Source organism: Myotis brandtii, unplaced genomic scaffold (assembly GCF_000412655.1).
Source record: "Myotis brandtii unplaced genomic scaffold, ASM41265v1 scaffold344, whole genome shotgun sequence".
In the NCBI taxonomy this organism is placed as follows: Eukaryota; Metazoa; Chordata; class Mammalia; order Chiroptera; family Vespertilionidae; genus Myotis; species Myotis brandtii.
The window spans coordinates 5,760,930-5,774,663 of NW_005363247.1; the positions used below are offsets into that span (position 1 = coordinate 5,760,930).

The window sequence follows — 13,734 nt, forward strand, 5'->3', positions numbered from 1 at the left end:
GGCCAGGAGGCCTCTCGGCTCCGCTGACCCCGAGGCTTCGCGGCTCTGCTGATCCCGGGGCAGTGAGGCCTCTCTGCTCTGTGGCTTCAGGGCTGTTTGGCTTCGCTCTACCGCTTGAAGCCTGAGTATGCAGATTAACCACCATCTTTTAGCTTCTATAATGGAAACATTGTATCTTTTGGAGCTGTTGCTTCAGGAGCTCAGAGCCCCGCAGCTGCAGGCGGGAACCTTGGTTTCCTCTATCGCTGGGGCAACCAAGCATCCTGTTCTCAGCTGCCTGGCTGCCGGCCGCCATCTTGGCTGACAGTTAATTTGCATATACTCACTGATTAGCCAATGAAAAGGGTAGCGGTCGTACGCTAATTACCATGTTTCTCTTTTATTAGTGTAGATTTTAGGAGAAAATTACAGTATTTTAAAAAATGGTAACTGAAAAATTGGTTAACACAAAACAGTTTTTATTCTTCACATTATTTGATTTGATATGATCAAGAAATTTGCCAGGAAGGTGTTTTTTATAAACATTTTATTTTGGAATCATCTTAGATTTACAGAAAAGTTGAAAGATCATACAGATAGTATACATATACCCTTCGCGCAGTTTTCCCTATCATTAGCATCCTACATTACAACAGCACATTTATCAAAATGAAGAAACCAATGTTGGTACATTACTATCAACTAAGCCCAGTTATTATTATTCATCATTTTTCCATATTGTCCATCTGCTATTCCAGGACTCCAGCCAGTATACTACACTACATTTAGTCATCATGTCTCCCCTATCTCCTCTGGTCTGTGACTGTTTTTAGTCTTTGCTTCTTTTCTGTGGTATTGACTGTTTTAAGGAGTACTGATCCAGTATTTTGTAGAATGACCCTGGATTTAAATTTGTCTATATTATGTTGTGACTAAACTAGGGTTACAAGTTTTTGGAAAGAATGTCACAGAGATAAACTGTCCTTCTCATCATATCACTGAGGTGTAAATCTTCATCAGCTGATTAAGGTAGTGTTTACCAGTCTTCTTCACGATGAAGCCACTGTTTTTCCATTTTTACAGTCTATTCTTGTAAGTGACTAAGTCTAGCCCACTCTCAAAAGGGGAGAGGAGGAATTATGCTCTATCTCCTGGAGTAAAGAACATGTGCAAACATTATCTGTAATTCTTTTGTACGGAAGTTTGCCTTTCTTCATCTATGTACATATTTATTTAATCATTTATTTGATATTTATTGTATACTTTGAGTTATAATTCAATACTACATCATTTACTTTGTTGCTCAAATTGTTACAGTGTTGGCCACTCATGCTCTTTCTGCTGGCTCTCATATCCCTTTGATGTACATGATTCCATCTTTTTTGTTTTTTGGAGCATTTCCTTACTTTTTGCTACTATAAGATGCTCTAGTCTAGGCTTATCTTGTGTTTTCCCTCCCCAGCCCTAAATCAGTGTGTCAGCAAGCATTTAATGCAATTTTTTTGGCTCATGTTATGGGATGAGGCAAATTGCTCACTCACTATAAGTAATCATAGTCATATCGAAACTCAGAAAAATAAAAAGATAAACTTCAAATTTATTCAGTTCCAGAAAGTTGTGGGGTTTTTTTTTTAAGTTTAAGTTTTGAGATTTTTCATTCTAACTCTAGTTCCTGATGAGAAAAAGTTCCTTGGATACGTAGTAAAGCAAACCAGTTCCTTTTTCTATAAAAGAAGTATCTCAGAAGTAACACTTTATTTCTGTTCTCACAGGGATATAACAAACCCATCTGTATGGCTCATCAAAATATGTTAGAGAGAAAAAAAATTGTCTACCTCAATTCTCTAGTCTCTCTGTAAGACATAAAGGTAAGCCAACAAAAAACTTGCAAAAAGAATCAGTGTTTGGTACTCTTCAAACTGCTATATCAAATAAACCTCAATTTACTCAAAAATATACCATCTTCAACATGCAAACAAAAATAGTTTGCAAACTCGCTAATAAAATTGAAATATTACATTATATGCATACCAAGCTGAAATATGCGGACAAATCACTGATTCATTAGTAAAGTTGTGAAAACCATGTAATCTGTACAAAGCTGAGTAAAATGGAACAGTTTTTAATGTCAAAAATTGGCTTGGAGTAGCTACAAAATTCTCACTTTTCTCCTTCCAATGAGTTGAGGTTTGGGGACAAAATCATATTCTTTCTCTTTAGTCATTTCCACAGTACAAAACGCAGAAACCTTTTAAGCAGGCACACAGACACCAGTCAATATATAAGCAAACGTATTATGTCTAATAGCCATTTTCTCTATCAGGTTAGAACAGGGGTGGGCAAACTTTTTGACTCGAGGGCCACAATGGGTTCTTAAACTGGACCGGAGGGCCAGAACAAAAGCATGGATGGAGTGTTTGTGTGAACTAATATAAATTCAAAGTAAACATCATTACATAAAAGGGTACGGTCTTTTTTTTTTTTTTTTAGTTTTATTCATTTCAAACGGGCCGTAGTTTGCCCATGGCTGGGTTAGAACCTAAAATGACACCTAACATCTATATATAATTTTAAAGATTTCACTACTTCACCTCAGTTGATCATCACAATCCTAAAAAATAGTAGTGCGTATTATCTTCACTGTCTTTCAGCTCACAGAAGTAAAATGGCTTGTCCAAAATTATACCTTAACTAGTGACCCGGTGCATAGATTCGTGCACATTGAAAGGAAATTAATTAGAAGGTTGCCAGCAGAATGGGACTGGGCAAGATGGGCCAGACACGCCCTGGAGCCAAACTCTCCCATGGTCCCTCCCCGGTATCTGCAGCGTGAGCGGGGTCCCTCCAGCAGGTGGGGGTCCTTTAGCCTGCCCTGCGGGGATTAGGCCAAAACTGGCTTTCCGGCATCCCCCAAGGGGTCCTGGAGTGTGAGAGGGCACTCTGCAAAGTTGCTGTTGTACAGGATGTGGAACGCAAATACAAGTGTGCAGTAAACCAGATTCGGGGCCGACAGTGCCCCAGCAACAACATAACCCACGGCCGAAGGTGGAAAAGGTGGAATCGCACGGCCCGGCGAAGAATCGGGCTCCCTCCTCTCTGGTTTTGGGGTGTATCACCGGAGAACTGCCACTGCCAAGTCACTGCAGCTTGGCAGCTCCTGTGTTGAGCAACTGCTCCCTGGTGGTCAGTGTGCATCATAGTGACCGGTCAGACGGTCGGACACTTAGCATTTTAGCCTTTGATTGATTGATTGATTGATTGATAGATAGATAGATAGATGAAAGAAAGAAGAAAGAAAGATGGAAGGAAGGAAGGAAGGAAGGAAGGAAGGAAGGAAGGAAGGAAGAAAAATGGGCTTAGTAAAATAAATGTATTTCCCAATACCTAACTTATTGCTCTTTCAAAATCACCATTTATTCTATGTGCCATATCAACTCTAAAATATTCTTCCCCTCTCTTCATTGCCTTATAAAGATAAATATAGTTATAAATATAGGAATATGCTTTTACTTTGCTCAAAATGTTCCTTTGAATGATAAAATGAACAACTAAATAAATAGGCATTCCTCAAACTTCTCTGTCCACAAGAGAAGCAAATATACTTTTTATTTCATTAACATTGAGGAAACACAAAGGTGAAGTCTTCCAGATGCTATCATGATAGATCTCAGAGGCCTGTGGGCCTCTACTGGGTTTACCCTAAAAGAACTGGGTAGTCCTCATAGCAGCATTCCTGAACACAGACTACTCTTCATACAACCAAAGCAGTGTTGGAAAGCATCAAATGATGAATTCTGATTTGAATTGAATTCATCTGGAAAGGAATTGTCAGAGACTATTTTTCTGCTTTGTAAAAAGAAACCAATACTGTATGGTTGTATTTTACACAGAGAGACTAATTCCACAGAATTAGGTAAAATTCAAGCATAATAAAACATTTACATTGAAAATCTCTTCAATCACCTATAAAATACAGTACAAGTAAACCCATATAACCTAAGCATGCATCAGATGTGACACAACTTTTTTTTGTTTTCTAAAACATGTCTCTGGTGATTAAAATGATTCAGCAACTAGAATTCTAAGCTTCAACTAAGCATATGCAATAACTGGATAAAAATACCATTTGATACCCAAAAGACTTGAAAACAGACACTCAAACAAATGTTTGTACATTATGTTCATAGAAGCATTATTCACAATAGCCAAAAGGTGGGAACAACACCAGCTAAATGGTGTGGTGATTAATTTTATGTGTCAACTTGACTGGGTCATGGGGTGCCCACATATTTGATTAAATATAATTCTGAGTATGTTTGTGAAGGTGGTTCTGAATAAGATTAACATTTGAATCTATAGATTGAGTAAAGCAAATTGCCTCCCTCCTATTTGGATGAACATGATCTGATCCATTGAAGGTCTGAATAGAACAAAAACTTATACAAACAGAAATCCAGGGAACATGTGTGGGAATGAATATTAAGGGTGTTGGATAATGGTGAAAGGAATAATCAGGTCATATTTATATATAAAGGCTTACCAAGCACAGATTCTGTATTTAATGCTACAGCTTGAGGAGTTAGGAAGGGCTCTAACAGTTTGATTGGTTGGTTTAAACATGAGCCAAAAATTGGCCAACAGTGAGTGGGTTTGCTATGGTTTAATGTAGAGGAAGCAATTCAAAGGTTTAGGAAGTTAGGAATATTAAAGTGGATTTATCATTGAAGATCTACTCACCCTGGAAAGGTCCAGAAGACATACCTTAAACCACTACTATGAGAAATAAATCTGTGAGAACCCTGGCATCCTTAAAAAGCTATGTGATGACTTCTTTTACGCTAAACCTTACAGTGGGAACTAAAGTCACTGAATTAAGAAACATAAATGCAATGGGAGTAATTGGTTCCTAGGGTGGCAGCAGCCAAGTGGGATCACTCTACCACCAGAGGCAAGTTGGGCTTGGTTACCGTAATGGACAGCGGAGTCAGAGCAGCAATCAGAATAATCTGACTCACACAGACCTATGGCATTGGCTAGTTGAGCATGTTGTTTCTAGAAATAAGACAGGAAGCCTGCTAAATTCTTACTTGATACGTATAAGCAGAAAAGTTCTAGGTCAAATGAACAAAAGCCTAACCTAAATCAAAAACAGTCATAATCAGTTCCCAGACTTAAGCCAGTGTACAGACCCAGAACCTCTTGGGAGGAGGCCCTCTTAAAAAGAATGACCTTAAGGAATGACCCAGGTACACTGTCAAAAATTGCACTGCTAAGCTTTCTCCCATCCTGCCCCAAAGGGAACAATGGCTTTTTACCAGGGTAACTGCACTGGGAAAAAGAAATAACCAGACCTTTCAGAGACTTACGGACACTGGCTCTGAAATGAAGCTGATTCCAGGAAACCCAAAAGGTCACTGTGATTCATCATCAGAGTAGGGGTTGATGGAAGACAGGTGTTTAATGGAGTTTTAGCTCAGATTCATCTCACAGTGGGTTCCTAAACTCACTGTGATTATTTCCCCAGTTCCAGAATCATTATTTGACAGCATCCCTACATTGGTTCCCTGATCTGTAGAATTAAGGCTATTGCAGGAAAGGCCAAGTGAAAGCCCTTAAACTGTCTTTACCTAGGAAAACTAAACCAAAAGAAGTATGACTTTCCAGGGATTTCAGAGATTAATGTCACCATCAAGGACTTGAAGAATGCAAGGGTGATGATTCGTACCACATCCCCATTCAATTCACCTATCTGGACTGTCCAGAAGACAGATGGAACTTGGAGAATGACAGTGAATTATCGTTAAGCTTAAACAGATGGTAACTTCAAATGTAGCTTCTATACTAGATGTAATTTCATTGCTTGAGCAAATTAATACATCTCTGGGAACTGGTATGCAACTACTGATCTGGCAAATGCCTTTTTTTCCATCTCTGTCAATAACACCCACTAGAAACCGTTTGCTTTCAGTTGGCAAGGCCAACAACATACCTTTGCTGTCCTACCTCAGGGATATATTGACTCTCCAGTTGTAAGTCATAATTTAGTTTGCTTGATCTTGATCACCTTTCCCTTCAATATGATTATCACTCTGGTCCAATACATTAATGCCATTATACTGATTGGACCTAGTAAGCAAGAAGTAACAATCTAGAGTTACTGACAAGACATTTGCGTGTCAGAGGGTGAGAAATAAATCTGACAAAAATTCAGGGGCTTTCTATTCCAGTCTAATTTCTAGGGGTCCAATGATGTGGGTGATGATGTGAGTCATGTCAACGTATCTCTGCTAAAGTAAAGGATAAGTTGTTGCAACTGGCCATTCCTATAAATAAAAAAGAGGCACAATGCCTAACAGGTATCTTTGGACGTTGGAGGCAACATAGTCCTCATTGGGTGTGTTACCCTGGTCCATTTAGCCAAAATGTTGCTACTTTTGAGTGGTGCCCAGAATAAGAGAAAGCTCTGCAACTGTGTACGCTGCTCTGCTACCATATAAGCCAGCAGATCCAATGGTGTCAGTGGCCGATCAGGACGCTGTCTGGAATCTTTGGCAGAAGCCTCTTGAAGAATCAAAGCATAGCCTTTAAGGATTTGGGGGCAAAGTCGTGACATCCACTGTAGATAACTATTCTCCTTTTAAGAAACAGCTGGTAGTCTGCTACTGGGCCTTTGTAGAGACTGAATGCTTAATCATGGGCTAAGTGAACAAATGCCTATGGTCACCAACTCCTACTGCACTGCCTTTTATCTATCAGCATGAATTCCTCGTGGAAAGTTTCTACCATCAACTGGCTTCCTACCCAAACTCAGGTCTGGTTTATAGGTAGTTCTGTAGGATATTCAAGCACCACTCAAAAGTGGACAGCTGAAACACTAGAGCCCCTTTCTAAGGCATCCCTGAAGGACAGTGATGAAGGGAAATCCTCCCAATGAGCAGAACTGAGAGCTGTGCACCTGGCTTTTAGTTTGCTTGGAAAAAGATATGGCCAGACATGTGATTATATATTGATTCATATTCTGTGGCCAATGGTGTGGCAGGATGGTCAGGGAACTTGGAATGAACATGATTGGAAAATTGGTGACAAGGAAATATGAAGAAGAGGTATGTGAACAGACATCTCTGAATGGGCAACAAATTTAAAGATATTTCTTTCCAAAGTGAATGTTCAATAAAATATTTTAAAAATTAACTGGCTAGAGTGATCTATTCTGTAGACACTAGTCATTCTATTTCCCCAGCCACCCATTATAGCCAGTATTCATAGGTCTAGAAATTAAGGGTGAACAATGGGAGTGGCACCACTCACTATTACCACTAGTCTATGAAAAAAAAATGTCCACTCTGACCATTCTTACTCAAAATAGTAGTGGAAGTCCTAGCCAGCACAAAAAAGCAAAAAAGAAAATAAAAGACATATAGATTGGCAAGAAAGAAATAAAACTGTCCAATTTGTAAATGACAAAGAAAAGCCCAAGGAATCTACCAAAACAACTCATAGAACTAAGTGACATCAGCAAAGTCATAGGATATAATATCAACACACAAAACTTAATTATATTTCCATAAACTATCAGTAAACATGTGGCAACTGAAATTAAAAACGCAACACAATTTATAATCATTCTAAAGAATTAAATCTTAAGTATCCTATATAATAAAGAGGTGATATGCAAATTAACCCTCACACCCTCACAAGATGGCTGCCTATATATACTGCTTGTGTAAGTATAAATTGGAACACCAAATTTTCACATTACAATGTAAGGTTGAAGATGCTCAAAATCTATCTATGTGGAAACCCAGGAAATCTATTTTTCTGAGTGTACTGGTCATTCCTGAAGCATACAAGCATGCAGTCAAACCTTCCAGAGGGTTGACTACAGCTGTCTCCAATTCCTCTCTTCCAATTCTCTACACAGATTCTCTAATATGCTTTCATTTTCAACAATTCACTGAACAGCTTTTTGTGAAGATTACCAATGATGTCCACACTGTCAAATCCAAAAGTATACTAGTATTCTCAGTCCTCACCTAGCCTGACTCATCATCATGACTAAATTAATGATTCCCATAATCTTCATTTAAGGTTCAGGACCTCTCTCTTGCTCCTGGTTCTCAGCCTATCTTGCTAGAGATTCATTTTCAGCCTCTTTAGCGGGTTCCTCCTTATCTTCCTGACCCTAAGGTTGAGATGCCCCAGGACTGAATCTTCAGATGTGTTCTCTTTTCTGGCTACACTGACATTCTTGGTGATGTCAATCATGATCATAACTTTAAATATTATCTCTACATTAATGATTCCCAAAACTATTATTCTAAACCACATGCTCTCCCATACTCCACACTCAACTTCTCCACCTTCATGTTTAAGGGGCATCTTAGTTTAATATATATAAAAGCTAACTCTTATTTCCCATTACAACCACTTTCACTGCAACCAGCTTTTTCCAATTTTCTTAATATAATTAATAGCACCTATCTTAAAGCTATTTAGGCCATGAGGCTTCAAAGTTATCTTTGTTTTTTTACATCTCATGTCTAATCCAACAACAAATTCTGTCATGTCATCTCTTCCTTCAAAACATAACCAGAATCTGTCCATTCTTTATCATCCTAATGAAAGACTTCACAATTGTGAGGAGAAAGCAATGGAAAGCCATTTGCCATTTTTGTAGATAAGAGCTAGTTACACCATCCCTTTGATAGTTCATTTGCATTAAAAGCAGGGACAAGGTGAGTCAACTGGTTGCTTTATCTTATGTATGCTTTAGGATTTCATGAAAAGAGATAAAAGAAGGCAGTAAAAAAGGTTCTTGAGGTATCTTTATCATCCAGGCCAGCATTGCAGGGTAGGACAGCAGCTAGATATTCAGAGAAGTGGCCAAAGCCAAGAAAGTCTGGTACATATTCAGCGGGGGCATCTCCTACATAGCATCTTGAAGACCAGATAGACTCCATGCTGAATCAAGTAAAATTATTTTAGATAACGGGTTTATTTTTTTTAAGTCTAGAACTCAAAAATCCCAAAAAATGTCTAAGGCAGATTCCTTCTAAGGTGTTAACACGAAGGGCCTCTCATAATATATCCCTAGTGCCAATGCCACAAAGATAAAATGCAGAATTAGGCAGATCACTATCCTAAATTAGTAGGACATCAAGAACAACAAAAATATGATAAGGGCACTACCTGTAGTGTTAGTTTTTACCATAAATTTATATGGCCTTGAATAAGAAAAGCATTAAGAATACTGGCTGTAAAATTACATGATTCTATGATTTGCTGAGTACAGACTATATCTCAGACACTGAGATAGTTGCTGTAGGGACACAAATAATTACAAATAGATTAAGTACTGTTTTTATTTTAGAATTGAAATAAACAGCAGGTCACCTAAATATTCCTATACCTTCATCAGGCACAATGAAAATATCCTAAAAAAGCAATTTAAGTATGTACCTTTCAGTGCTGTAGTCTTTTCTTTTTCATCTGGACCTCCCTGCTGGATTTGTGCCATGCTTATCCAAATTGGGCACAAAATTAAAGAGCTCAAGGAAATAGACATCAATCTTCAGAAGACAGTCTAGAATGAATGAAAGCAATAAATTAAGCTCTACTCAATCCTGCCTACTCCATGAGAACTTCCTTGATCCTCCCAGTCAAGATTAATCTATCCTAATTTTCCACAGTACTTTGTTGATGTCTATACTACAGTACTCATCAAAGGCTGCCTTGCACTGTAGTTATTTATATATTTGTCTAGGTCAGCTAAAAGATTACAAGCACCAAGACAGAGGTATCAAGTTTTTTCATCATTATATCTATGATGTCACAAAACACAATACCTGATAGTACATACAGATACCTAATGTTGCTGAATTGAACTTAGCTAAACTTACTATTTAGTTTTAGTTCTTTATCATCTAATTTAAAAATATCTCCAAGTAGTTTCAAAAACTGTAACTCTTTTAAGATAAATTGTAAACATATGCTATCTATAAGGTTAGAATGTCTTCTCCTGGAACATGCAGACAGTCAGAAGGAGAAAAATATATAAATACAAAAAGTAGTTATAATTTCAATCTAATGTAATTAAAAAACAACTCTAAAGGAAAAAAACAGCCCTTTTAAAAATGAAACTATGGAAACAACTAAAGTGTCCTGCGATAGAGGACTGGATAAAGAAGATGTGGTACATATATACATTGGAGTACTACTCAACCATAAGAAAAGACGAAATACTGCCATTTGCAACAACATGAATGGACCTTGAAAATATTAGGCTAAGCCAGTGGTCGGCAAACCGTGGCTCGCGAGCCACATGCGTCTCTTTGGCCCCTTGAGTGTGGCTCTTCCACAAAATACCACAAAATACCACGTGCAGGCGTGCACATACAGTGCGATTGAAACTTCGTGGCCCATGCGCAGAAGTCGGTATTTTGTGGAAGAGCCACACTCAAGGGGCTAAAGAGCCACATGTGGCTCGTGAGCCACAGTATGCTGAGCCACAATTTGCCAACCACTGGCTAAGCAAAATAAGTCAGTCAGAAAAGGTTAAGTACCATATGATTTCACTCATATGTGGGATATAAAACTGAAACTCATAGACGGACAATAGAATGGTGGTTACCAGAAGGAAGGGGGGTAAGAGGGTAGGTAGGAAAGAGAAAAGGAGACCAAATATATGGTGATGGAAGATGATTTGACTTTGGGTGGTGGGCACACAATGGAATATACAGATTATGTGTCATAGAAATCAACACTTGAAAACTATATTATCTCATTAAGCAATAAATTTGGTTAATCTTGTTACCCCAATAAATTTAATTTTTTAAAAATGAAACTGTTACATTCAATGTCTGGAAACCATAATCTACAAATGGCAGCCCAGTGAACAATAATAATATAAAATTATGATTTATCAAAGTCTAATTCTGCACTTAAACTATAAATAGATGGCTTTTCCATGAAGAGTATAAAACAACAACCCACTATTCCTAAATTAAAAGAAAAAACTGCAAGACATACCATGGAAAAATTAAACTAATTTAGTCATTCCATAACTGTTAAAGAAATCATATAAAAACTACATTCACGACAATAAGACTGAATATTCCTCTGGTTGAGGAACCCAATTGATTTGCTACCACTAAGCAAACCCCCATTTCTGTTCAAAGGTACATTTTATAATTACCTTTAAAAACTGAGTCATTTTCATAGTCAGCAGAGTGTAGCAATAACTAGAATGAATGTAAGACTATTTTTGACTGAGAACATTTTTTTACTTAATATGGAAGTATTTTTCTGCTGTGAATACTTAACTTAAAATTCTGTAAGTTCTACATGAATAAAATGTGTCTATATTTTCTTAAGGAACATATCTTAGTCTATACAATGGGCAATTTACAAGATATGAGGTTGCAAATGGTTAATCAAATAAGACATGGCCATGGCCCAAGTGGGGACTTACTCTCTAGTTGCCAAATCAAACTGCCAAATAACCACAAGTAAAATATTTAAGACTTAGACTTATAGTTAAACATTATTATAAAAAAGCAATATTGTAAGGGCTATTTATATCCGAGAGTTAGTCTTATCAGTTAAAACTTCCACAAGTCTGTGTACATTTCACCAGTGACTCCTTATTATACAAATTAAAGAGAAATGTTCATAATGAGAGAGTCTACATAGTGCTCTTTGCTAGCATTTCCATAACTAAATTAACTATCTACAAAGGACTTCTTTCATTTTTACTCTATCACTCTGCTAATTCAGTATTTCTTCTAAATATAAACTGTTCAGTCATTTTTCATTAGCCTCAACATGCCTGATTTCTAAACAGAACAAGTTATACAATTATTTCATTGTGACCATTTAAACAAAAGTGAAATTATAAAATATTTTTGGTGCTAGGTCCTTTTCAAGATTCATATTTTAGAGTTTTGGGGAGCTATGGACATCATGGTGACTATAGTTAACAATACTGTATTATATACTTGAAAGAGAGTAGATCTTAGAAGTTTTCACCACACACAAAGGTAACTATGTTAGGTGAGGGATGTGTTAATTAACCTTATTGTGCTAATCATTTTGCAAATATAGTGCCATGAAATCAGCATATTGTGAACCTTAAACTTACACAATGCCATATGTCGATTATATCTCAATACGGCTTTTTTAAAGCTCTAAATACTCCGCAATGTTGACTAACACACTTCCCCTGTAGACTTTGATCTCCATGAGGTCAGGTCCCTAGCACAATGTCTGTCTCTAGCACAATGTCTGGCATATTTGGAGCTCAATGGATATTTGTAAAAGATAGAGGAGGGGAAAGAGTCACATTTTAAAGAATCATTTTCAAGATTCCCAAGATTAAACATCAACTAACAATTATATTCTTATTCAATAGGAGAATAACTAAAAATACATGCCGCAACTCATTGAAGTGATGATACGTAAGTTAGGAGACTAATTACTACTTGAGACCCAAAACCTTATAGCAGCAGATGCAAAGCAGCTAAATATGAAGCAAAAGCCACTTGTCTGTTGATCGATCTCTCTCTCTCTCTCTCTCTCTCTCTGTTTTTGATATTTGCTCTCCTTTATTTGTTAGTTAAAAAATCTCATTTTTTACTGGACTAAGATTTAGAGGTAGAAACTCTCAGAAAAGACAGTCTATGTCTCTTTGCAATCTGTTCCTGGCGTTTTTCTTTGGCCTCCTTCATTCTCTTAGCCAAAAGTTTAGCATATTCTGCCGTCTCTTCCTTGTTTTTCTTAGTACGTTGTTTCTTCAGAGCAATACACCTGTATTTGTGTTGCAGAACACGTGGAGTAACAAGACTCTGAATCTTAGGTGCTTTAATCCTAAGTTTCTTGAGGCTTTCTCACAACATATTTGTGGACATCATCTTCTTTAGAGAGACTGAAAAGTTTGTGGATTCTGCTGGCTCTTTTGGGCCCCAGGCGACCAGGCACAATGAGACCAGGAATATCTTTCTCCCCTTTTTTTACAATGACCAAGTTGTGAACACTGAGATTGGCATCCACAATGCAACCCTGAACAGATTTGCGTCTTCTCTCTCCAGTTCTGCTTGGTCTGTAACAGGAGTGCCCCTTACTCAGCAGCAGGTAGACTCGGCCATGAGTCAAGACACCCTACTTCATGGGGAAATCTCGTTTGTCGTTTCCACCACTGATATGAACCACATAACCCTTTCAATTCTTCACCCAGAGAATCAGCTGCAACTTCTGTGGCCATACGCTTCACATAAAAGGTACCAAGTTTGCGTTCATTGCCCACTTCAATGAGTTTCTGGCAGCCAGTGGCTGGGAAAGAGATGTTGGGCTTCATCCTGAAGCAGCCAACAGCCTCCGAAGCACCACGAAAAAGAAGAGCTCTGTTGCTTTCTTATTTAATGTTATATTTTTAGCCTCTCCAGTTATTTTCCATGGCTGTGGCACAGCTGGTGAAATTAAATCAGGGACATTTAAAATCCTCAATTTCGTTTTCCTAATAAAAATTCAGAGCTATAACCTGCATGACCACAGATAAACACTACTGAAAATGCAGCCTGGAAGCTGTTTGATACATTTGATATGTATTAATATGTGCACTCGACATAGTTTATTTAGTATTATCTGATGGAGGTTAGGTTATAGGGAATAAAGTGGTGGAAGGTTTTTACTGATATGAATTGGGACACAGCTGACATGTTGTATACTTCATGATAACCACTGCTGTTTAAATATGGTCTC

The 13,734-nt window shown here is 37.7% G+C and overlaps 1 protein-coding gene and 1 pseudogene across 5 annotated transcripts in view; both read right to left on the reverse strand.

Moving 5' to 3' along the window:
* FAM172A (family with sequence similarity 172, member A) overlaps window positions 1-11,195 on the reverse strand; it is a 357,065-nt gene extending 345,870 nt beyond the window's left edge. For 4 of the 5 annotated variants that reach the window (XM_014543961.1, XM_014543963.1, XM_014543965.1 and 1 more), the window contains exon 1: window positions 9,439-9,562. In XM_014543961.1, the coding sequence (XP_014399447.1) occupies window positions 9,439-9,544 (106 nt within the window). In that variant the 5' untranslated portion in view covers window positions 9,545-9,562. Of the gene's footprint in view, window positions 1-9,438; window positions 9,563-11,173 lie in introns of those variants that run through there. The other variant, XM_014543960.1, reaches the window with a different exon arrangement.
* A 1,407-nt stretch (window positions 11,196-12,602) lies between these two features.
* Window positions 12,603-13,443, reverse strand: LOC102253397 (annotated as a pseudogene).
* Window positions 13,444-13,734: the final 291 nt, after the last annotated feature.